The sequence below is a fragment of the Wyeomyia smithii genome, chromosome 2, assembly GCF_029784165.1.
Source record: "Wyeomyia smithii strain HCP4-BCI-WySm-NY-G18 chromosome 2, ASM2978416v1, whole genome shotgun sequence".
Classification (NCBI taxonomy): domain Eukaryota; kingdom Metazoa; phylum Arthropoda; class Insecta; order Diptera; family Culicidae; genus Wyeomyia; species Wyeomyia smithii.
Genome location: NC_073695.1, coordinates 259,934,491 through 259,958,940, shown reverse-complemented (window position 1 = coordinate 259,958,940; position 24,450 = coordinate 259,934,491). Strand labels below are relative to the sequence as shown.

At 42.5% G+C, this 24,450-nt stretch overlaps 4 protein-coding genes across 6 annotated transcripts in view; 3 read left to right on the top strand and 1 right to left on the bottom strand.

Annotated features, from left to right (window-relative positions):
* The window catches only part of LOC129724879 (carboxylesterase 5A), a 30,884-nt gene extending 21,030 nt beyond the window's left edge, over positions 1-9,854 (top strand). Inside the window, exons 2-5 of one of the 2 annotated variants that reach the window (XM_055680156.1) lie at positions 7,404-7,572; positions 7,627-8,706; positions 8,775-9,196; positions 9,255-9,854. In XM_055680156.1, the coding sequence (XP_055536131.1) occupies positions 7,471-7,572; positions 7,627-8,706; positions 8,775-9,196; positions 9,255-9,843 (2,193 nt within the window). In that variant the 5' untranslated portion in view covers positions 7,404-7,470 and the 3' untranslated portion in view covers positions 9,844-9,854. Of the gene's footprint in view, positions 1-7,378; positions 7,573-7,626; positions 8,707-8,774; positions 9,197-9,254 lie in introns of both variants that reach the window. The other variant, XM_055680155.1, reaches the window with a different exon arrangement.
* LOC129720568 (uncharacterized protein K02A2.6-like) lies at positions 3,406-4,053 on the top strand. Its single transcript, XM_055672047.1, has one exon. The coding sequence runs from the start codon at positions 3,406-3,408 to the stop codon at positions 4,051-4,053; it is 648 nt and encodes a 215-aa protein (XP_055528022.1).
* LOC129720567 (uncharacterized protein K02A2.6-like) lies at positions 4,188-6,117 on the top strand. Its single transcript, XM_055672046.1, has 5 exons — positions 4,188-4,375; positions 4,496-4,970; positions 5,030-5,330; positions 5,430-5,646; positions 5,811-6,117. Exons 1-5 carry the CDS (start codon positions 4,188-4,190, stop codon positions 6,115-6,117), a joined length of 1,488 nt encoding a protein of 495 aa, XP_055528021.1.
* Positions 9,855-18,449: 8,595 nt separating the features above from the next.
* On the bottom strand, positions 18,450-20,545 carry LOC129724878 (uncharacterized). Of its 2 annotated transcripts, none has more exons than XM_055680152.1 (3): positions 20,406-20,539; positions 19,738-20,334; positions 18,450-19,681 (listed from the first exon to the last, which is right to left on the bottom strand). In XM_055680152.1, the coding sequence occupies exons 2-3, from the start codon at positions 20,319-20,321 to the stop codon at positions 18,664-18,666; spliced, it is 1,602 nt and encodes a 533-aa protein (XP_055536127.1). In that variant the 5' UTR covers positions 20,322-20,334; positions 20,406-20,539; the 3' UTR covers positions 18,450-18,663. The 2 variants fall into 2 exon arrangements, with proteins under 2 accessions (XP_055536127.1, XP_055536128.1); XM_055680153.1 differs by having other exon boundaries at positions 18,451-19,681; positions 20,401-20,545.
* Between the last annotated feature and the right edge of the window lie 3,905 nt (positions 20,546-24,450).

Below are 24,450 nucleotides of genomic sequence, written 5' to 3'. Positions count from 1 at the left end.
ATGGCTTCAAGAATCCGCTGTCACACCGTGGAATGCAAAATTTATTTTTTTAGAGGCGAAGTTTTTCCAAATATTGAATCGTTCTTAAAATCGCGAAAGATGCTTAAACAGCGAATGAGTGTTATTAAAGCAGATATCATGCGCACGTGGACAGCATCTAGTCAACTATCCGCTTCCCTACAATGAATGATACTTTGAGTCTCTTGGTTCCAGAACAAGTCAATTCCTTTAAGGATGTCGTTGTAAAATTTGGGTACGATTTTTAGGATGAGTCTGATAAATAAACGTTTTTGTATATTACTTCGTTTAACTGTATAAAAATCAAATATAAATAAGAATATAATTCCAGCTAAATCTGTTTTTGTGCAATCGTTCATTTGTGTGCAGTCTGTATTGAAACTGTCTGCATTAAAGCAAATCTTCAGAACTACATTCCGATTCGAATCTCGAATTTTTATTTGTTATTATTAATCATTACTTCGCGGTTAACTCTTTGGTGTACAGGTCAATTGCGAGGCTAGTACTACGATCGTAAGGGACCTGGGCGTAGTCTTAGACTCCAAACTTACATTCATAGAACTTTATAACACAATAATCAACAAAGCAAATTGTATGCTGGACTTTCTAAAACGCTTCGGTCATAAGTTTCAAGACCCATATGCAATCAAACTATTATATATTACATACGTCAGACCAATTCTGGAATACTGTAGCATTGTATAGAATCCCTATATTGTAACACATGAAGAACGCATTGAATCTGTCTAAAAACAATTCCTTTTGTACGCGCTTCGTAAGCTAAATTGGATAGCATTTCCCATTCCCATTTTGCCATCATATGAAGCACGCTGCATGCTTATAGACATACAAGCACTTAAAGAACACCGCGAACTTTTAATGCTTTATTTTATCAATGACATTATTTCTCAACGCGTGCAATCTTCTAAATTACACAGTGCAAAAATTTTTTTGCCTTGGGTTCTATGCATGATTTTTTAATGAAGTTTGATGCGAAAATAAATTTCCTGAAGTTTGAACATATTTCAACTTAAGGGGCAACAATGATGCCATTTTGAATTTTTGAGAAACTAGAAATTTTTGAGGTTTTTCCGAAGCCATTTTGTTTTAAGACCAAATATCAAAATTCTAAGAGTTTGTCCACATATTAGCATCTTTTTACCCATCTTTAGAAAAACAGATCTTAAATCGGACAAAAGCTGAGCTCAAAACAGTGATTCTACGAAACCGGGTTTTGGCATAGTTTTAGTATATTTCACAAAGCAAAATAATATCGATTATTTCTGAGCATTAATGGTAATTCGCTAATATCTTGAAGTGGTAGTCAAATTATATCTTATTTTGAGTAAAAAAGTCTCAGAAATCGAATGCTAGGTGTCTGATCTACGTAAAATGTCAGCAGATAAACCTATTTTTGTATTGTAGGGGAATTGGGGTAAAATCGACATTTTGCTGACATAAAAGTAGATCAGACACCTATCATTCGATTTCTGAAACTTTTTTACTAAAAATAAGATATAATTTGACTACCAATTTAAGATATTAGCAAATTACCAGTAATGCTCAGAAATAATCGATATTATTTTGCTTTGTGAAATATACTGAAACCATGCCAAACCGGTTTCGTAGAATCACCGTTTTGAGCTCAGTTTTTATCCGATTTAAGATCTGTTTTTTTTTTAAGATGGGTAAAAAGATGCTAATATGTGGACAAACTCTTGGGATTTTGATATTTGGCCTCAAAACAAAATGGCGTCAAAAAACCTCAAAAATTTCCAGTTTCTCAAAAATTCAAAATGGCATCATTGTTGCCCCTTAAGTTGAAATATGTTCAAACTTGGGGAAATTTAGTTTTGCATAAAAATACACAAAAAATTATATATAGAAGCAAAGGCAGAAAAAAAGTCAGTTTTTGTTGCACTGTGTTATTATTGCAAATAAATTTTTATGCATCCAGTCGTCAATTAAGAAATCGTAAAATATTTTCGGAAAACTCTCACAGAGCTTACTACTCACAAAATGGCCCAATTAATCGCATAATGCGTCACTATAATCAGCACTGCGAAAATATCGACATCACTATGGGCAGAAATCAAATCAAAAAACGATTAACTACTCGAAATAATGTAAAGAATATAAGAAAACATTGTATTATTATAACTGTAGTCTACATTTGCTTGACGAAATAAATAAATAAAATTCTGAGATTCTTTTGACGCTTACAGCCTCTTCCGAGCCGATACCCAAGCAACAATTGAAACATAATAAAAAAATAAATTGTGATCATTTGATGCACTAATGAAATTCCGAGGTTTAAAGAAACATTTTTTGTTACTACGATAAAATTGTAAAGAAACAAGCAACAACTAAAGTTGCATCGCTGCTTCAAAAATCTTCACACCAACAACGTAATTCGCGAGGTTGGATTTGTTGTTGAAACGTGTAAACGGCATTTGAAAACCTAACCTTCACTGAATAGATCTAGTGGGGGGAGCATATAGGTTGCCAACGTGATGCTTGCGAGATACAAAAAACAAACACACAAAAATACTTCTAAAAGTTGCTGTCATGATCTGAAGCCATGTAACAGCAACTTTTCGTCCAAAAAGTGTGGGTCTCTAAAACGAAATGTGATAAATTGCTTTGAATTTCATTATCACGTACTGATGAATTGAAAGAGCGAAATTAAAACTGGTGATGACCATTAGCATGATAAGGGAAGCAATATTTAAAACAGAGCCATGAACTTGCAAGTGTTTCTACAGCAAATGACGTAAATAGTACGAACGAGAAAAGTGAATAGAAATTGATAATTGGAAATAAATCCTCAAATTTCTAGAAATAATCAAAGGTAAATCGCTATACAGACAATCTCTTTCCATTCTGACCATTTACCGTTTAACAATCTTACCACAACGCCATGAAGATTCTATTGCGCCCTAGATGCTGTTACGATGCATCTTCGTAGCTGAAATTTTACCATGCAGCATTTACCATGTTGTTATTAAATTCCATGCATTAGTTCATACACATTGCGGTTTCATTCTTGAAACTTGTGTTGAAACAACGAAAATGTTGCAATTGGCTCCACCTCCTGCGCTTTTTTTGTCATTGTATAAGAAACTGAGATGTAACTGCAACTTAATTTCGCATAAGAATTTGTTGCAGTGATGCACAAAGTTCATAATCGAAACAATTTTTGCTGCTTGGGTATATATGATTTTAAATAACTTATATAAGAAAAGTCATTCATCACTGCTACGTAGATATTATTTATCTTTCAATTATAATTTTCATATTAAAGACATAGAAACTGCTAAATATGAAAATCTTTGCGTTATTGTGCATGAAAATAATTTTTACCAACTTTTCAATCAAAATACCCCTATGTGCGTAGGGGCGATTCAATCAAAGTTCCCTGACGTCTTCACCAACAGTATGGGACTGTGCTGCAAAACCAAGGTTAATCTACCACTACGAGGAAATCCTAGCATCTGTGCGGATTTCTCTACTGGTTTGAACGACGTCCTCGAGCCGAACCAATATCCGCTACCGCTGCCTGAGGATATTTTTGCGAAGGTGTCGGGGTGTCGGTATTTCAGCCATATCGACCTCTTCGATGCCTACCTACAGGTCCAGGTGGATGAAAGCTGCCAAAACCTTCTCACCATCAATACTCACAAGGGGCTCTATCAGTTCACTCGCTTGTCTCCTGGCATCAAATCAGCTCCGGGGGCGTTTCAGCAACTGGTAGACGCAATGCTCGCTGGACTCAAAAGCACCAGTGGGTACTTGGACGACTTCTTGGTGGGTGGCCGAACAGAGGAGAAGCATAATCGAAATCTTGAGCTGGTTCTTATTCGTATCCAGGAGTACGGATTCACCGTTCGAATCGAGAAATGCAGCTTCAGCATGCGTCAAATAAAATATCTGGGACAGATCTTGGATAGCGATGGCATTCGACCGGATCCAGACAAAGTCGCCGCCATTGCCAACATGCCACCACCAATCGATCTGCCGTCACTGAGATCGTAGTTAGGAGCCGTAAATTACTATGGCAAGTATGTTCCTGGAATGCGGAAGCTACGGTATCCCATGGATCAACCCCTGAAAGCCGGAACCATGGAGCAAGGCGTGTCAAGACTCTTTTGATCGCTGCGGAACTGCTGATGTCTCCGCTGGTGCTGACCCACTACAATCCTCAGTTGGACATCGTGGCGTCTGCCGACGCATCTTCAATCGGTATCGGGGCCAGAATCGCACACCGGTTTCCCAACGGCACCGTGAAAGCAATTTGTCACGCCTCCAGAAGCCTAACCCCAGCCGAAACAAATTACAGCCAGATCGAGAAGGAGGGGTTGGCCTTGATCTTCGCTGTAACGTGCTTCCATCGAATGCTTCACGTTGGAGACAGACCACAAACCGTTGTTGGCCATATTCGGATCTAAAAAGGGAATCCCCGTTTAACCGCCAACAGGCTGCAACGTTGGGCGCTGACTCTTCTCCTATGCAACTTTTCCATCGAATACGTGTCGACCAATAGTTTTGGTTACGAAGATCTTTTATCGAGGCTGATGAACACCCACTTTCGGCCTGATGAGGAGTACGTAATAGCATCGATCGAGCTGGAAAGTACGTTCCACGATGTTGTTAATCAATCACTGGAAGTCTTCCCGCTCACATTCAAGTCGATCCAGGCAGAAACCAGAGCGGTTCCTGTTCTCCAAAAAGTGCTTCAGCACGTCCAGCAAGGCTGGCCGACTAAGAAGACAGACGTCGCCGGCTCATGCCAGCAATTCTATCTTCGTAAAGACGGGCTGTCAGTCATTCCCGGCTGCCTTCTCTACGGTGAGCGACTGATAATTCCTTCGAAGTACCAGAAAAAGGTCCTCCAATTGTTGCACAAGGGCCATCCAGGTGTCGAACGAATGAGAGCGGTGGCACGTAGCAACGTATACTGGCCTGGAATCGACGAGTGCATTGCCAAACTTGTTTTTTTTCCTGTGCCGAGTGTGCTCGGGTTGCCAAAACCAACACTAGAACCAACTTGGAGTCCTGGCTCGCATCCAAAAAGCCCTGGCAGAGACTGCATATTGATTACGCTGGTCCTGTTGATGGTTGGTTCTACCTCATCCCGGTCGATGCATACTCGAAATGGCCGGAGGTCGTCCGAACTCGTCAAACGACATCGCCAGCTACCATTGAAATTCTGGAGGGCATCTTCGCTCGCTTCGGAAACCCGGAGACACTGGTTTGCTACAATGGACGCCAGTTCATCATCGAGCAGTTCGAGGAGTTCTGCGACACCAAAGGCATACTTCACCTGAAGACGCCACCTTTCCACCCATAATCTAATGGACTTCCAGAAAGATTCGTTGACACGTTCATGCGAACTCTCAAAAAAATTACAGCGGAAGGAGAGGGCCTCACCGAAGCAATCAACACCTTCTTGTTATGCTACCGTTCTACGCCCTGCCGAAGCGCTCCCGAGGGAAAATCACCTGCCGAGATAAAGCTTGGTAGAACGATACGCGCTTCGCTCGATCTGCTTAGACCACCAACTGCATTTCACAAAACAGATCACTCCAAGCAGGACGACCAGTACATTGTACAACCGCAAGCATGGAAGTAAAGAAATCAGGTACAATTCTAAGGACCTGGTTTGGGCCAAGGTCTTCAAGAACAACAGTTGGAGCTGGGAAGCTGGTCAGATTCTCGAACGCATTGGGAACGTGATCTACAACGTTTGGTTGGAGCATAAGAAGACGCTAATTCGATCGCACTGTAACCAGCTCCGTAAGCGATGTGGATGAAGCCGAAATAGCTGACAAGAGGCAGCCTACGCAAGTACCACTCGACATTCTACTAGAGTCATGGGGCCTGGATCGAAGTCCAGCAGACGAAACTGAATCGATCTTCCAATCGAATCCGTATGCGCCTCCCGGAAACAAGCCAGTGCAACCAGATGGACTGCCCCCGAACTCTAATCCTCGCCTTAATCGGAAAAAGAAACTGCAACGACAACCATTAGTAACTCGCCAATCCTCGCGCAGCCGGAGGTATCCCGTGAGATATGACCCGTACCATCTGTACTACTAGAAGGGGGAGGTGTTGCAGGGACCACCCCAGCTGCGACAAGCGTTACCCAAAACGCAATTACCATCCGTCAGAGTAATAGACGTCCGGATGGGGCTATGTCATCGTAAGCGTAAAGATAATGACACTCTGATATCCGCATTGCACAAGTACACGTGTCCCATTTGTTAATCTCGTTACACTTCGTTAATTTTTAAATAAAGATATATTTTCTCTTGTTGTGTGTAATCGCGAGTCGAATATCGCAACACCAACTTTTCATGTTTTTCTAACCAATGAAGAATTTTGGAACACAATAACTTTGTGAAAAATAATTTATTATTATTATTCGAGCAGTTGAGTAAAAAGTTTAACTCAAAGCTCGAATTGCTGATCAATTTGGTGTTTATAGAACGTCGTTCAAGAAAGTCCGCGAGAATGCTATGGAGAAAAACATTATAAATTAACTTTTTTTGTTTATTTGTTTGAATCTTGAACTTATAGTCCATTGAATTTTAAAAGCGCTTGAGAGCTTGTATTCAGAATATAATTGAATTAAATTGTTTCCAACAAAAATATTTCCATCATATCGCCAATTTCGCGGTCTCTTCAAATTGGCGGTGAATTTTTTTGACTGATAAAACTGAGCACTGTAGAAGCATGCAATAAATCTATTAAAAGGCTTAATCATTCGCCGGCGAAGTGTTTATCTTCGGATGGAATGTGCAACATCGTGAATTTGTTACCCAGTATGTTAATGAAGTGACAACACGCAATCCTGTAGACTGAGAACCATTGATAAACCCTAGTATAAACCTCAACTGTATACGGGTGCCCTGTTCCATTATACATACACGCAATTTCTGATTACTGTGGTTCTTCAAACGTGTCAAATTCTCCCCTACAGCTTAGCATATCCCCCGTAAGTGAGTTGCATATGCACAAGTTTGTTAAAAGTCATTATTTGGTGAGTTTCGCCAATGTTCTGAGTGGGCCCTTTGCATTGACGAAACACTCTCGGTCATCTCTTCGCACGCATTGTATGTCATTTCTGTGCTGGTCTGAATTCTGGAAGCCAACCGTGACAAATTGTAACGACTAATGACATGTTAGTCCGCTTAAGTATGCATCACATGTTGAGTTTATGTAATTTGGTTGCAAAATCAGTTAACCATAACTGGATTGCAACAAAAAAAGCACACACGCACACAAATGGTAACCTTTCAGCTGGTGGACATTGTGACAAATTACCGTTTTTTCTTCTTCATTCACTTTCCCTTAACAGTGAGGAGCGACGAGCAAATTTCAAGTTCAACCATGTCGAGTTTGATCGAGTTCCGTGCGTCGTTGAGCTGCGATTGTTTTCTACTGTAAACCATGACCACCATCGCAACGCTGTTGATGTTTGGGATTATCGGGTCCATTCAAGCTCAGATCCAAGATGTCACCATCGTACTCAGCCAGGGAACGATCGTTGGGGTAATTCTTTCATGTATGTTTCTGTTCAATTTAATGATACTGATTTTTTTTCAGCTCAAAGTATTCCCCGAGACGTCCAAAATCCCTGTATTCACCTACCTTGGCATTCCGTACGCGAAACCACCCCTGAACGAGCTTCGCTTTGCTCCACCCGTGCCGTATTCCGGCTGGAACCGAACGCTGTACGCTCGTGATTTCAAACCGATCTGCCCGCAGTTGGAGAACAACAGCTATGACGAGGTCGACCCGCAAAGAACGTACAAATTTCGGGAAACTAGCGAGGATTGTTTGTACCTCAACATTTGGATGCCCGAGTCGGCCGTCCGTTATGGAGGATTTCCTGTGCTAGTCATGATCACCGGCGAAGAGATGGCCTTCGACTGGTCCATTAATCGGGCAACCGGACTGGACCTGGCTTCGGACGGGATCATCGTCGTCACCGTTCAGTACCGAACGAACGTTTTCGGTTGGTTATCCTTGGGCCGGAAATATGCCCCCGGAAACCTTGGATTGCTAGATCAGCAGTTGGCTCTACTATGGATAAGAAGTAATATTCAGAAGTTTGGAGGGGACACCAATCGGATAACGATGTTGGGACATGGAACGACGGGCGGATCGAATGTGATGACACACTTGGTGAGCCCGAAAGCACGTGGACTTTTTTCGAAGGCGATCATAATGTCTGGAACCATCTTTTCGCCATATTCACGCGTCAATTTGGATCGCAGTTTGTCGGATGAGATCGTGAAGATTTTAGCCTGCAATTACGATGTCGGGCGGAATATGCTGAAATGTCTGCAGCAGAAGAGTATCCACGACCTTTTGAAGGCCTACGAGTACGTGTACAAGAATGGGAATTATACACTCAACTTGAGTCCCATCGTAGATGACTATCTGGACCCGGTAGATCGGTATGTTCCAGACGATCCGAGAGCGCTGTTTGCCTCGAAATCGTTCATCCTTGAAGACATACCGATCATGTTTGGGATCACCAGCAACGAGGGAGCGTTTGTTCTAAACAAATGGTTGTTTTTCGCGAGACAGGGAGAAAATCATCTACGGAAATTTGTGAATGATTCACTCATTCCGAACGTTTTAGAACAGTACGAATTTGACGGAATTGGACAGCATCAGGTAAGCTTTTTGAAGTGAAATCCCGAGGAAACAGAATTTGATTTATTTATGGTCTCTTCCTATTGCAGATCCGAGAAACCATTAGCTGGCGGTTCTTCGATCAGATTCCAGATTCCATCGCCCACTTGTTGAATTCTATCGTAAAACTAGTGACGGAGACCAGATACGAAATACCGTTTTACAAAACGCTGGAAATACTTAGCGATTTCGAGCCGCTCCGCACCAATGCATCCTCCAGCTCTGTCTTCCGAGAAACCCCGCAAGCTCTTAGAAGAGGAGGCAATATGTACGTGTACCTCTTTCATCACTCCAACTCGATGGACATGCGGGGTAAAGTGAACTACTTTGGAGGAGCGTCGCACTCCTCAGAGTTACCCTTTCTGATGGGACCAAGCCTGTTCCAGGAGATCGCCCGCAAGAGGCTTTCCCAGTCGGAGGACAAACTCTGCAGAAAGATGCGAGCTTTATTCAGCGAGTTCATCAAGAACGGGTAAGTTAGCAATCCTTAATTTAAAAACACACCCATTAGTAAATCATATCTTCTACAGTGATCCTACCCCAGGCCGTCAGATCGATGCCTGGTCACCGTACACACAAAACGTACGTTACATCAAACTGATATCCACCCGACCGGAAAGCATGTTCCAGAATGACAAACACAGCCTGGACAGCGTTTTCGAAGACAACCTAAAGCTGATCCAAGATCAGCTACTGAATCAGGATGAAGATCCTCTGAACAGCAACCGCTCGCCACCAGAAAATCCGTACCTGCTAGGTCGCAACAACTTGGACGACCAGGAAAGCTCCCGATCGTCCAAGAGTGCCATCTTTCTGGACAACGGAAAAGATTCCGACTACTTCCACTATCTGCGCCGAATCGACAGCTTCTGGTATCGATTTCTGCCAAGGCTGAGCCAGATAATGAATGCCACCGAGCAGGAACGCTTGCGCAACCGCAGAATGGATCTAAGCATCGAGGAAGAGCAGCAGCTAGCCCGAGAATCGTCGGAAGCTTCCCGCTATCGGCATGCCTTTTTCTCGATGCTAACGCTAGTGTGCATGCTGTTAGCCGTGCTTGGTGTTTGCGTGTACATTTTGAGAAAAAACAGCAACAAGAGCATAACCAGTTTCTTATGACATAAGTTTTTCTTCCGGTCAAAGCTATTCGATCGGAAGAGCCGCGGACAGAAGGCAGAAGTAAGCAGCAGCGCAGCTGATGACGAGGACCGATACAACGTAACCGGAATAAGCCACCGCTCCAAAACGGACCACGTAGTGCGCAGCAATCCACTGTACGGAGACAACTACAAACGATTTATCACCGGTGCCAATAACGGAGTGACCACGATCAGCATCGGTGCTACCAGTGCCAGCAACAAGAGTGTCATCGGCACCGGAAGAACCTCCCGTCGAGAGAACGAGTTTGGGGAAAACGTCAACGCAATATTGACCGATATGGATGATGAGATGGACGTGAGAAAATGGCGCCGGTATCAGCTTTCTAATGATCATTTTTAACCAGACGAAGTCGTTAAAGTAAGTGGCTAGATTTAGATGGGTTTTGCTAGGATTTAAGGTTTAGTTTTTAATAATGAAGCAATAAATGTTTTTTTTTTGCAAACAGAGTGTCGCTTGTGGGTTCATTTCAGATAACTGGTTTTAAAAGCCATCGTAGCGTGCTATTAACGATAGTGTATATGGATGATGCATGGTGTAGCTTTTTACGGTGACGACTTAAAATATGAGTGTAATATATGTATAAAAAATACTAGACCAAAAATATGTCAAGAGACACAGGGTTGAATAATTAGGAATTCATTTCAATAGCAGAAGCCGAATTAAAAATTATTTAAACTAGTACAAACCACTATCAACTACTGGGACAGCTTTATCACAAGACAGGGTTAGTAAAGACGTCTGTCCCTGTAGTGTGTAGTGATTAGAACAGGGTATTTTAAGGATATGTATATTTTTTCCATATTTGAGAAAAAATGTCAAAAGAAATACATACCCCGCTGAGCAGAACTATCGAAAAAATCGATTTCAAAATTTTTACAACCATAAGTGATTTTAGGACAACCAAGGCATCAAGAAAACATGACACAGGGATGCCAGGTTATGTCTTCACGCTCCACGAAGGAATGTCTACACACATAAGGAATCTGGGTTTCAAGTTATCGACCAATCAGTTTGCTTTCTTCAATAAGTAAACTGTTTGAGAGAATTATTCCTTACAGAATGATGTCACACATCGAGCGGGGGCCTAGTGTGGTTGGTAACGTCTCCGCCAACCACGCTCGACGCCTGGGTTCGAATCCCACCGCCGACATAGGTGTCGATGATTGTGAGGTGGCGTGATCCACTCACAACCAACCCAACTGGTCTAGATTCAATCCTAGCCGACACCGGGAGATTTTCTGAGGCGAAAAATCTCTGGGACCACGCCTTCCATCGCATGAGGAAGTAAAGCCGTTGGCGCCGGTCCGTTGGTATAAACGGGTCGTGAGTTAGGGTCCTGGGTGTGGAGTCGCCTCCCTGGGCGTCGGTGATTGGCCACAGTGTGGCGGAACTAGACCGACGGAAAATAAGCGAGAATAAAAAAAAAATCACATCATTGTGGAGCACCAACAGGTGCTATTAAATCCGACAACAGTAACAAACTGGCAAGTTTGTTCAATTATCATCATTTCGGATAACCATTCGCCGATGATTCTAGTTCTCTCGTTTTCTTTAGTAGAATTGCCTGCCATTTCCAATAATTCTGCAGCTACCGAAAACTCCATAACAGCCGCCAGATAATCAGGTGCTTAAGTATCAACGCGCCCAGCGCGATCAGCCAGAAATTGAAACCCGGCTTTTCTTTCTTCTTCACGATCAGCAACCAACGTCCGTGTGGGATCGGCACAATCATGGAATGAATTATACATAAAACACAAAGCGCGCATTCTTAGTCAACTAGGTATATTCTGTCGACCTTGTTAGGGAAAGAAGCATTGTGCGACCAACCCGAGGTCGACATTTGCGTTTCGACAAGGCTTGTCAATTTTCAATAGTACAATCGGTCGAATAATCAGGTTTCAACTTTCTGCATTTGGACGGGTGCTTGGTTGATTTACTGCAAAAATGACGAAAATCGGTTGGAAACCGACTGAGCTTAAAACGGTTGAAAATGGACAATTTTTGTGACGCTCTCGATGTTGTTGGGTTTTGAAATTGGATCCCTGTAATGAAATTGGTCCCCTGTATATGTTGCCGTAAGACATAATTCTACGTCAAAATGAACTTTCTCATTGATCTTAAAGGTACTAAACCTGTTCTCATTGATCTTAAAGGTACTAAACCTGTTAGAAATCGGCTTTGATTCGAACTCTGAACACTTCAACGTAATCGCTAAGAGATAGATAGGCAAACCGTCTGTCACTTTTTTCAACGGCTGCTGATTTCCCGGAAGTGGGCCTACAGTAAAGAACCATACATCACTGGGTGAAGGACCAGGTCTGCAAAACGCAGATTTCTAGAGTTTGTGTGCAGATTTTTATTGATTCGCAGTTATTTGCAGACTTTCAATAGTTTCCGCAGATTTTTGTCAGGATCTCCTCAGATTTACGCAGATTTTTTCAAAATATGTGCAAATTTTTTGCCTACATAAGCTACATTTTTTCGAATCACGAATAGATTTTTTTCAGATTTCAAGCAGATTTTTCCGGTTTTTCGAGCAGTTGCAGACATTTTTCAAAAACATCTGGCATCTCTGTGAAGGCCATTCCAAGGAACGAAATGGTGTATAATAATCACGCTTTTTATTAAAGTAGCTCTAAAAATTCGGTTTTTATTGTGAAGTGTTCGAAGTGTTGCACCACGCTGTGCCATGAAGACGCTGCTGTATGTAGATTTCCTCTCATCTGGATCCTGGAAACTGTATCCTTTCTATAAACCGGCTCCATACCGGAGGTTCCTCGAAGATTACGCAGAACATGCTTCGCCGCGTTCCAATGTTTGGGTTTGTTGATGAAGCGGATTTATTGTCATCCTTCAGGCTCGGATCTTTGGTAAGCTTCTCTCTGCTGTTCATCGGCATCTTTACTGGTTTGCATCGAGTTCCATGTTGAACCGCTTCATTATCGACTCTGTGTAGGGTTCGTGGTCCAAGCTGATGGAATCAGTGGCTCTTCTGATTCGGATTTCAAGGCAGTGCTGATCTTTCATTCGAAACCAGCTGGAAAGATGTTACTTTGGATTGTCTATCTATGCTGAATCGTTGCAGAAGATCATCAGATCGTTGACGTATGCCTCCTTTGTTACCGATATACATAAATGAATCGTGTGCGTGTCAGGCCAAAACGTCGGAAAGCCGCATCCAGTTTGTGGTTCCAAACTCGACTCGACTGCTGTAACCCGTTTAACGTCTTGTTCAACATGAACACGTTTTCCACTCTTCATCGAGATCACCTTGGAGGAAGGCCATCACTCCATCCATTTGGTCAATCGAAACATAGCAAACGACGGGAGCGTACGCCTCATCGTAGTCTACCTCCTTTCGATGGGAGTATCCTTTTGCGACCAAACGTGCTTGGTATTGTAGACCCATTTGCTCTGGATTGTCTTCCTTCTCTTCGGTAGCGAAGTGAGGGTCTAGGTGTGGTTGTTCATCGGGGCGTCAAATACCACCTGCATAGCACGCTTTTATGCAATGTCCCAGGTTAGCGCTTTCTATATGAGATGGGATCGACGCTGCATTTGCCATCCCTACCCGATGCCAGCACCACCAAACCATCGTTGGTGCTTTCATCATCGGAAAAACCAGGGAAGCCGCTCGAATCTCTATCGGGGATTGGCTGTAGAAGTGAAATACAAGAAGATCAATGCTTTTAATACGAAGTATAAAAAAAAAATGTACTCCCGTCCGCTGCGCCTCGATACCTCTTTTTTGTAAGGTGACGGGAAAATCTGTGAACAGACACCTGAGAAGAGAGCTCGGGGTGTGAGAATGTAACTAGGAGAGTGATGCTGGGGTGGTTACACTTCCCCAGACACCTACTCCGCCTGTTCCGGACCCACTAAAACCTCCCCAGTCTCCAGCCCTAATCTTCCCGGGACGACGGTAAAGTGTTACGTCGGGAAGTGGTTTTTGTGCTTGATGCATTCTCGCTCTTATAAACTCCCAGCTAGTTAGCTGAAGATAATTAGCTACCACTGGCGTGTTGGCGATTGACACGTCACACACGTTGCAGCTCCATAAAAAAAATGAGAGGCACAAACCGCACTCCAGATGTCCGGGTCGTCGCACATCCTCCTGACTATGTTGTCCGGAGTAGTGCCTGACCTGCTCACTATCATATCCTCACACGTACAATACGTGGGCATACGAAGAGGACGTGCCCAGCAGTCTCTGCCGCATCAAAGCACTCGGGACACACGGAAAACCCAACATGTCCGATTTTATGCAGATATTGCCTGAAGCAACCATGGCCCGATAGGATCTGTGTCAGATGGAGATGAAGATTCACCATGGTGCCTCCCGATCCATCCGGATACCTTTGGAACAAGTCGGTGCGTCCATCTATCATTTGAGGAAATGGAAAGGCCCTTCGTGTCATGTTCGACCAACGTTCTCTGTTCTCCTCAATGGCGATGCTGATAGGCACATGAGTCTGTAGGTATTTTCCAGTTTACCACGGTAACTGTTAGTACCTAGAGCTCTGGACCACACTACCCCACCATACCAGAGTATGGACGAAACCACACTGGCAAAAAGTTTTCGCTTACTGCCATGCTGAGCTATTGGACATCATACGAGATAGTGCTGCAATAGCCGATTAAGCCCTCCTACAGGCATAGTCGACGTGGCTCCCGAACGCGAACTTGTCGTCAACCATAATCCCCAAAAGCTTCAGAGATAGGGTTACCATTTCGTCGGAGTTAAAAATCAGGACAACTTTATTCCAGCCAAAATTTGATCTAAGCTATTTCTATTTTTTGAAGTATCAATAAATAAAACATGTAATTTGAGATTTGGACTTCAAAATACGCTAAAAGACTCATATATAACGTGTTTCTCGAACGATTCAATTTTGCAACTTTGATTTACTAGGCGTTAAAAAATGCAACACTAGTAAACTGCTCGAAATAAACTCAACAATTGTCAAAAAATGTTTAACGGTTTCAACGACTAGACAATTTTTCTCGTCAAGATTCAACCAAAGAAAAAATTCGTTTCTTCCCGGAGTCAAGATGAAAGTACTGAACAATTTACTTCCTTCTTGAATATCCGGCATCATTCAGAAAAATCAGGACAAATACTAAAATATGAAAAATAAATCATGACGCTCCAAATGGATCTCAAAATCAGGACATGTCCTGCTAAATCAGGACGTATGGTATCCCTATTCAGAGATCGCTTTGAGGTGATGGTGCAGTCTCTGGCTCTGACTACCGTCTGTTGCTCCGGTTCACTGTTGTTTTAAAACACCGTCATACACGACATTCCACAACATCGGGCCCAGGATGGAACCTTGAGAAACTCCTTCGGTGATTGCACTTCTGCCCCTCCTCAGTGTCGTAAACAAGTACTCGATTCTGGAAGTAATTTTTCAAATTATATGAAGCGACACCGGTACATGGATGCTCCTAAGCGCGAGCGCTACGAAGTCCCTAATGTTACTATCACATCGAATGTGGCGATTGCGCAATATATGCTCCTTCTCTAGCGTTGGAGTGCTACCTCCGCCGTCTTGATGATGGATAGAATAGCATCCAGCGTGAACCTACCTTTCCGGAAACCAAACTGGTTACTTGCTAGTCCGTTTATACCATCCGCGTACTTCACCAGTCAGTGGAGGATAATTCTCTCAAACACCTTGCCCGCAGTGTCCAACAGGCACACAGGCCTATATGCCGATGGGTTCCCTGGCGGTTTCCCAGCCTTCGGCAGTAAGACCAGTCTCTGCTGTTTTCACCTTTCCGGAAAGAGGCAGTCAAGCACCTCTGCATGACTAGCCCGAAATAGTTCTTCATTCGTAACCCTTACCTCTCCCCAGAGCTGGACTTACGATTGTGGGGGCCCCAAAATAAAACTAATCCGTTTTTTTTTTCGTGCGAGTTAAAAACATTTATTTGTTATTGAAAAGTTACCAATGTTAGATTTTTTTCTTACAAGTTTTTTGCATAGAACTTATAAATTAAATAATCAACATTCATATGTCGTACTCACAACTAAACAATGCTAAGTTTGATAGCCTGTCATTCTCCATAGTCGTACGCAACCTATTTTTTATCAGTTTCATCTTTGAAAAAGACCTTTCCCCAGTTGCGATCATTAGACTCAAATAAATCCGCAACGCAATTTCAGCGTTTACAGATACTTTTTGCATATTACTGTTCACAATCACATTGCATAAATGTAATTCTAATGAACCATTCTCTAGACTCTGAAATTGCTTAGCAAACGAAAAAGCTGACCTAACTCGTTTCCCAATCCATTTTCCAGATCTGGGTCGATTCAACTGGTGTGTTAATGTCGTTAATGTGTGTCATTCTAAGAGAATTTAGGGTGAACTCTTATGAATATTGTTGTGATATTTTCTTGCTGTAAATCGAACCTCTGATTGAATCTCATTTTTGATAGATAAAAAAAAATTCTCTCTACAAAAAAATTTTGTGGGGGCCCCGAAAATGTGAGGGCCCGGGGCCCGGGCTCCCCCCTTAAATCGGGCTCTGCCTCTCCCTCAATCTCGACACGGCTTGGATGTTCGGCAGGTTGGTCAACCATCCCTGGTCTATGTCTGAAATACTTAAACGTCGGACGTGACTCTCGACTGCCGGAGGTAAAGGACTGGGCTCGTGGTGTGGAAAAGGTCCTTCGATAATACGCTCCTGCATCGTTGGTGATCACGACGCAGACGCAAGTGAGCCTTTGGACTTGACCATTACGACCCTGTAGGCGTCATCCCACGAATTCCTATTAGCACTAGCGCATAGCTTACACTGGCCAACTCAGGTGCATTCCAATAGCTGAAACTGGAAAAAATAAAAGATTATAGCTATTCAACCATTCCTGTGAATTATGGTGTCCCTGGCCATTACCGTTTTTGCAGAAATTTTAATGAGTTTCCTCGTAAACATAACGTTAAAGCGACGAACCCGGCGAACAATTTCTATACGACACTTTCACGTAAGTTGACGCGTTTTGGTAATGGCTAGGAGCACCAAAATTTACAGAAATGGTTGAATAGCTATAATCATTCATTTTTTCGGGTTTGAGCTGACCTTTTTTTATCATTTTGTCAACCAGTGTTATCGAAGCAGGTCCTCTTGATTGCCTTGTTCGCACTCTTTAGAGCCGATCTTGTAAAACCGAATTATGATTATCGCTCAATCCTCTAGTCGTCTGTTCGCGCACTCTGCATCCTCTGTTTTGAGTAAGTGTCGACCAGCCACTGCCGCGAGAACCCTGAACCAAAACCTCAGGGTCGGCACACTTATCTCGCTTCGCTCTCACCACTGCAACGCCTTCCAGGACTTATGTCCTCCCTCAAAGCACCTGTAGCAAACGTCCGGTTGCTGGAATATTGCTAGAGGGCATACTGATCAGCCGACCTTGAGCTTGCCTTCCTTGCCTCGACACCTTCGACCTAGGTGGTTGAGTAGATTGCCGTGGAGGGAGCACAAGGTCGGTCAGTGCACATGTAGTTTCGCTACTGTCTCTGAAATCTTCTTATTCGTCATAACCGTCTTCTTACTTCGATTCGCAGAGTTTTACAGTCGGAAGTGCCGCCTAAAGCGTATGTTTACCAGGATCTTCAATATCCAGTCTAACGTACGATGACCGTTCTGAAGGTCCCTGCGCACTGGTTTGAGATTTGTTTCCGCAACTAACGATATCCATCGGGCCACCATTAGCCTCGCAACCTTGCCGTGCACTTGTTCGAGGTTCGTTGAGAGTTCTCTATTGCTTGTCATGCGATCTTATCCTTCTTGACAATAGTAGAAAGCACCGTGTGGAACGTTTCACCGTTCCTTCCGTCCTTGCAGTCCCTGGTGATGTGTCCGAATCGAGAGCATAACCTGCACTCTAAACGTTTAGATTAAGTTGGCTGCTTCGAAAATATTTCATTTGGTTTGTTGGTTACGAAGGCCTGACTATGTTTATTGCTGCTATGCAATGTTGCTCTTGGAGAGGTTTTACGGCCCCGGAATGTTTCAAGGCTAAGATCATGGGACGGTATTCAGCTAAGAGAGCAGCCAATAAAATCATACCAATTCATAGTTCCGTCAATTTTAATCCGATGCCGTTCAGCTGACGCGCTGTCGCGATCACTTGATTTACATATGCGTCCATCGAACCATCTATGTAGACCTCAACTCTGTGCTACAACCATCAATGTAGATTCGGCTTGTATAAAATTGTAACATATTAAACTAATTGTAACATATAGTGCCCAAATTAATGTCTAGGCGGGCTTCGATAAAATCACTATGAATCATCATAATCACTTTTTAAGTGTTTATTGAAGCTTTTTAGATGTTTGACCGAAGCCCGCCAAAAGACGGCGTTTGGCACTAGAGGGTTAAATTAAAATTTTAAATAATTCTAATACGGTTCGAATCAATTCCGAAGTTTACCTGAATTTAGTATTCAACTCTTTCAAATCCTTAACTCACAATAGATACTGATGAACACTTAGAACATCACATGATCAGTTCGGATTATCAAGCGCTGGCGTTTCTATTGAGGTGATGTACTTGTAATACAAGCATTTCTGTATATTTCATCGCGAAGCGGTGACCGACAAATAATTGAGCATTATTACACGTTTTCAGTCTATAAAATCTACAAGCGTTATTACAAATCAATCGTGGTCAAATAGTTTAAAAATTGAAACAAAACACGGGGTAAATCTGTTAACTTGGGGTGGTCACTAAATAAAATTAATACAAACAGTAATATCTTTGTACGGGCTACTTAACGTTCTTCAGTTGTTCCATTGTGTGAAAATAACTAGCGTTTAAATTTTTTCGATTACGATCGACAGGACTGCCCTGGCCGGAATGTTGTCGAGGAGACTTCCGGCTGTGGCATCGAATCCGATGCTCGTCCAACTGGGAGATCATGTGGAAGCGTTTTTTGCACGTACTACATTGCACCGTCTTGAAGGTATCTTCACCAGGGCTGTCGCCACCAGCGATCGGTTCCGGCGTATCGGAAAGAAGCCGATTTTTGATCAACGGAACATCCTTTGCTGCTAGCAGCAAAATATGCTTGGGAAATGGTGAAACGGGCTGCTGATTGTTCAGCGCAACTGAGGCTGCCGGAAGTCCACGATGATAGTTGAGATTGTGCGCTTCCAGTTCAGTGACTGTTTCAAACTGGACCTGGCACTCTTCGCAACGCGTAACCGTAACGATTGGGGAAATTGAGGTAGATCCGGTTGTGATGGAACTTCGTCCATCCTCGATAGGCTGCGGTAGCGCTGGCGAAGGAATTTTATTTCCTTCTTGATTATAATTCATGCGCAGTTTTTCTAGGTTCTTTAAGTAAGATCGCTTAATTTCGGTTGGCTCTTCGACGGTCTGCTCCGCCGTTGGCATTTCATTCTCCTCTTCTTCCTCTTTGTCTGCGATTGCGTCATTTAAAGGTGCTATTTGCTGGACGCTTCGGCGAATGGCAAACACCACCCGACGAATAAATTCGAACGACGAAATTGCACGGTTTTCCTTAAGACAAAGCAGATGATAAACTTCTCGGATAAATTTAATAAGCGTAAATTGGAGGCATTTCTCCAGATGCTCGCTCAACGAGTCATCGAACATAAATCTCTTCTTACAGGAAGGACATTTCTTCTCTTTATAATCAACCGGCAGATTAAAAGATATGTTGTGCTCTTTCAGAACATCTAACTCCATGACATCGTCCTCCTCGAATTCTTTCTCTGTGTACGTGAAATAACCTCCAGTACCAACAGGAGAAGCTTGCAATCTACGAATAAAATATTTTAGCCACATATACAATCAACTTGAGCTATAATTTCCTACCTGCTTGTTTCAAAATCTTGAATGTATCGCTGCTCTTCTTCAGCATTATTTTTCTTTTTGGATTTTACACTTCCGCCCATAATATGCCGAATTACTTCTTTGTCTAAGTTTTTCCGAAAAGAAATTGACCCGTTCGTGGCCACATTCATCATTCTATTGGCAACATCGGCCACCTCGGTCCTGGCAATCACTGCCGGGACAAAAACCGCCGTGGGAACGAGTTCTGTATCTTTAGTTTTGAGGCTGCCGTCCTTTCCCTGTCGCATTTCAATGCCAATCAAATATCGCGCCGCCAGGACAGCGGCTACGTTATCGATCGTTTGCCGCCGGAAAATGTAGGCATGCTTCAGATAGGAGATACATAGGACGCAAATTCGCTGCGGTAGTCCGTCGTCTTCGCTGATTTCGATACCGGTCACCTCGGCGAGCAGTTTGCAAATCGGCAACGTCCACCGGGGACACTCCCGCGGGTGTTCATGCAGATAGGGTGGTATTTTCGCGAAGAGACTGTGCGATCCCGGGGCCGAGCATACCCGGCACAGTGCAGCAATGTTTCGTAGCAATTCGTTACTTGTGCTGATCATTGTGGGTAGTTTGCTAGAGAACACACGAGGAACGAAAATTTAACACAATAGCCGAGATAATCGTAAAAGAAAATGGTACCTTACAATAAAACTACGGAAACAACTTCCTTTTTGGTGGAGGAACGGTTGCGGTTGCGAATAATACCTTCAACTAGGTACCTGCTTTCACTCAAGAAAACACTAAAAACCGAAAATGCGTTGTTTACATTTAGCTGTCATTTCCGCAAGAGAAGGTATTCCATTCCAAAGTAAGTCACTGTTTTACAAGTCTGGCGGACTGAATATTGAAAATTTGTTTGAGCTAGAGACACACAGTGAGAGATGAGCGGTTAGTCAAACGAACAAAAAAGCCCGAAAAAAATACGATGTATTTTGCGGTGAGAACAGTAAACGTACAATGTTTTGTATTGTAACCATAAAAAACATGGTATTTTTACTGTAAGCTTGTAAACGACATCTACCACCGACAATATGACTTTTAAATGTATGGGAAAAATGCCTGAAAAAATGCTGTTAAGATACATAAAAACAGCCCTTTTTTCATGGTAAAAATTACAAAAACAATGTTTTTTATTGTTCTTGATAATGATATTTAATGTAAAAGTGATGTGTTTACAATGAAAAACGTAGTTAAATTATGGTATAACTATGTACAATTACAGCAACTTTTAAGGTTTATTTGATGTTATTTTTTTCGAGAGTTAACACCAAGTGCTGATAAAAGTCACTTTCCCCAGAAAAATTGTTCGAAAATTGCAGCCAATCATTTTCAATTTTCACTTCCAACTATCGCAGCACTCTTTCAGACACACTAAATTTTTGTCCTAGTAACGTGCTGTTATACTCAGTTTAAATATTTCGCGCGCATCGTTCGAGTCCAACCAACTGATCTTCACTGTCCCTTCGCCAAAGTGAAAACAAAAGACAAACAGCAAACGTTATCGAGACGAAACGTATCGCATACTTAAAAGACGTAGCATTTTTTCACGATTTTCCCCTCTCCCTCCCACCTCATAGAATTTGGTCACAAAATTTCAAGCCCTTACTGGACAAAAAATAGCAGTACATCCCTCCCTCTGAAAGAAAAACGTACAAAATACAAGCAGTAACATTCATAACAAAAAATATTCAAAAAATCACAAGAAGGTTGTATGCAAAGTCACGACCGCAAGGTTGAAGTAGAATACTTTTACAAGAAAGATAACCCGGCTGCTTGCGTGTCAGTCATTTTTTCTAGTAAATAAACGTTGATCGTTCATTGGCAGTATTGTAATTTCTTTTTGTCTGATATTTTTAATGAAGTTTGTTGAAAATTTTTAAATTTTGTGCAAATGAGAAGTTGAGGTACTGCCGAATTGTAATATGCACATTTAATACGACATCATTAAACGGGAACGGAACAAAGGCTACGGTTATGCAGAACGCGAATAACGGCGTGATGCGATTCGCCTTACCGTGGTGAAATGTACAGCTCTTTTTAAGGCGAAGTAGAGCTATACATTTCAACAGATTTCGTCTTGCCGAATCGCATCGCACCTTTATTTGCGTTCTGCATGACCGTAGCCAAACACTAAGCGACGCAAACACGTAATAATAATCAGAGTATGCATGTAGATGAAGATAATTAACTTTGGATTATAGCGCAAAACGAGAAAATATTAACTCTTCAAATAATCATTTGTGTTCTTCAAATTTCAGTTGTTCAATTTAATATCCGATGAAATGTTTGTTTATTATCTGATGAAGCTCTTATATAGGCCAAATGATGCATTCCCAATTTACTAGGTCCATAACTCTGCCGACCGTGCTTGGGAAAGCGCGGTATAACGACCAATCAGAGGTCGAATTTTGTGTTTTGACAAGGCTTAAGAGTTTTCAATAGTACAATAGTTCGAATGATAAAATTGCAATTTCATGCATTTGGTAGGAATCTTAGAAGATTTTCTATGCAATTGCTGCAAAAACGAAGGAAATCCATCGAAAACTAACCGATTTATTAGCATTTGAAATTTTTCTCACTTTTTTCAGTTTTAGATTTTTATTTCACATCCCTATGTAGCCGAACTTCCTGAGAGAAGTATTCTAATTCAAAATTAAATCTTCATTAATTCATTTGTTGTCCTTATAAGGACAATTGTTCAATTTATCATAGGATGTAGTGTTTATCTTACATCTCTGTGTTACCTCGATAGTGAGGACTAAGGCGCACGGTCAACACAATGAGAAAGGTGTTTTCACATTGAAACGGCTTTACTGGAGGAAGTGTTGGCAAATGCATCTACCGCTAATACCACCGCTATCATACGAAAGTGCGTCGTTTCATGTGGGGAATATCAAGAACGAAAAATTACGCGCGTCTAAGCATAACCCGAACTGTTTCGCCGTGCTGCTCCCATCTAACTTTACATCGGCCTCAGGGAAGTACCGGCTGCATCTGCATCTACCGCTGAGGCTGTCACTATACTGCTATTGGTACCAAAAGCTATTAACTCTTCAAATAAGTGTTTTATTTGTTCTCAAAAGAACAATTGTTCAATTCAAAATCGGATTTACGCAATCGCATCTCTGTAATATTACCGACAATAATATTCTTCTGAACAAAATGATACAACTTTCCCATTAGGCCTCTGCCATAATAGACGCGAAAAGCGACGCGAACCGTTTCGCTCGGCTGTAGGTTAATGTACAGCCATCAGTAGAGCTGTGCATAAACCTACGGCCGAGCGAATCGGTTCGCGCCGCTTTCCGCGCCTACTATGGCAGAGGCCTTAGAGAAAGTTGCTGGCTGATGTATTCACTTCATGCAAGCCTGCTGCTGATGCTTCCCGCTACCACGCTGAAACAGCATTTTAGTGAAGGGAGTGTCGCTGCATCAGCTGACCCTGCTACTATCGATGCTGATAAACCCGCTGCAACAGCTACGCTATGCATAGCCATGCCACAGTTGAGGCCGCTATACGCTGGCCCAACTGCTGAGCACCTGCAACGCTATCCGTAGCCATGCCACAGTTGTGGCCGCCATTGGTATCCGCTGTACCTGCATCTGCTGGCCCTGCTGCTATCGATGGTGAGATCCGCTGAAACTGCTACACTTATTCGCAGCCATGCCACAGTTGTGGCCGCTATCTGCTATCGATGGTACCCACTGCTCGCTCCCGCTGCTGCTAAGGGAGGACTGCTGTCGTCGCTGTTCAGAACTACTATGAGCGGCTTCGACTAAAACAGGCTCTTATATAGGGATGAAAATAGGAATGAATTATTTTACGTACGTGGTGGAATGATATAACTTGAAAAATATGTGTGACTTCATTCTGGTTCAGAGCGATCATTTGATAAGCTACACCTCTTTTTTCAGTTTCTTAAGTTTTTCCTCAGTTTCGTAGCACGGATGCACAAAAATGATTTCTTGTGAACATTCTGTCGAGCCGGACCGATAGCACTCTCATTGAAGCAACAAAATAACATGTTTTGTGTCGTGTTGTGTAGCTTGGTTGAAGAAAATGTTCCCGTCCACATGTCGCATGTAAGCAGATTATTGCGTTCAGTAGACAGTAGATAGTGTATCCAGCGAATAAACACCGATGGTGCTCTCACACACGCAACGGTTTTAACCCGTATCTTATTGCGGTTTGTAACATCAAGCGATTTCGTTTGCTCGCTGTTGCGTGTTGCATCATGTTGCAACTTGGCAGCTGGGAGACGACGAAATTTTATTTATGCTGATTGATTGAATCGACTTCATATTAGCTCTGCATAGTCGAACTAACTGCTTTTGTGAATGCGTTCTAACAGGGCAGTTTATTATTCAATTTCGGTTATGCTGATCGCAGCCTTTACGCTGCCCCTACATTGGGGGGTTTACAAAATAAAGTAAAAATTAGACAACTACAACAGAATTTGATTGCATCCGCACAGAATGTCTGCTTGTGTTGATGCCAGAAAATTATTAACCTTCAATTATTTTTTTATTTGCCTTGAAAAAAAGCATTTTGCGGTTCAAAATCGGTTGCTAATTACAACCTTTGAGCTGCCCTAACATTGGGGGAATTAAGATACACGGACAACATGCACTGTGGAAGCTATTTCACATTCAGTAAATTAGACGGGTGCGACAAATTTGAATTGCTAG

Excerpts from the sequence above, each read along its gene's own strand:
- LOC129720567 (XM_055672046.1), top strand. The coding sequence starts at position 4,188 with ATGTCTCCGCTGGTGCTGACCCACTACAATCCTCAGTTGGACATCGTG. Across the intron at positions 4,971-5,029 it reads GAGCGGTGGCACGTAGCAAC|TGTGCTCGGGTTGCCAAAAC; the intron begins GTATACTGGCCT and ends TCCTGTGCCGAG. Across the intron at positions 5,331-5,429 it reads GGAGTTCTGCGACACCAAAG|CGGAAGGAGAGGGCCTCACC; the intron begins GCATACTTCACC and ends AAAAAATTACAG.
- LOC129720568 (XM_055672047.1), top strand. The coding sequence starts at position 3,406 with ATGTGCGTAGGGGCGATTCAATCAAAGTTCCCTGACGTCTTCACCAAC.
- LOC129724878 (XM_055680153.1), bottom strand. The coding sequence starts at position 20,321 with ATGATCAGCACAAGTAACGAATTGCTACGAAACATTGCTGCACTGTGC. Across the intron at positions 19,682-19,737 it reads CAAGATTTTGAAACAAGCAG|ATTGCAAGCTTCTCCTGTTG; the intron begins GTAGGAAATTAT and ends TTTTATTCGTAG.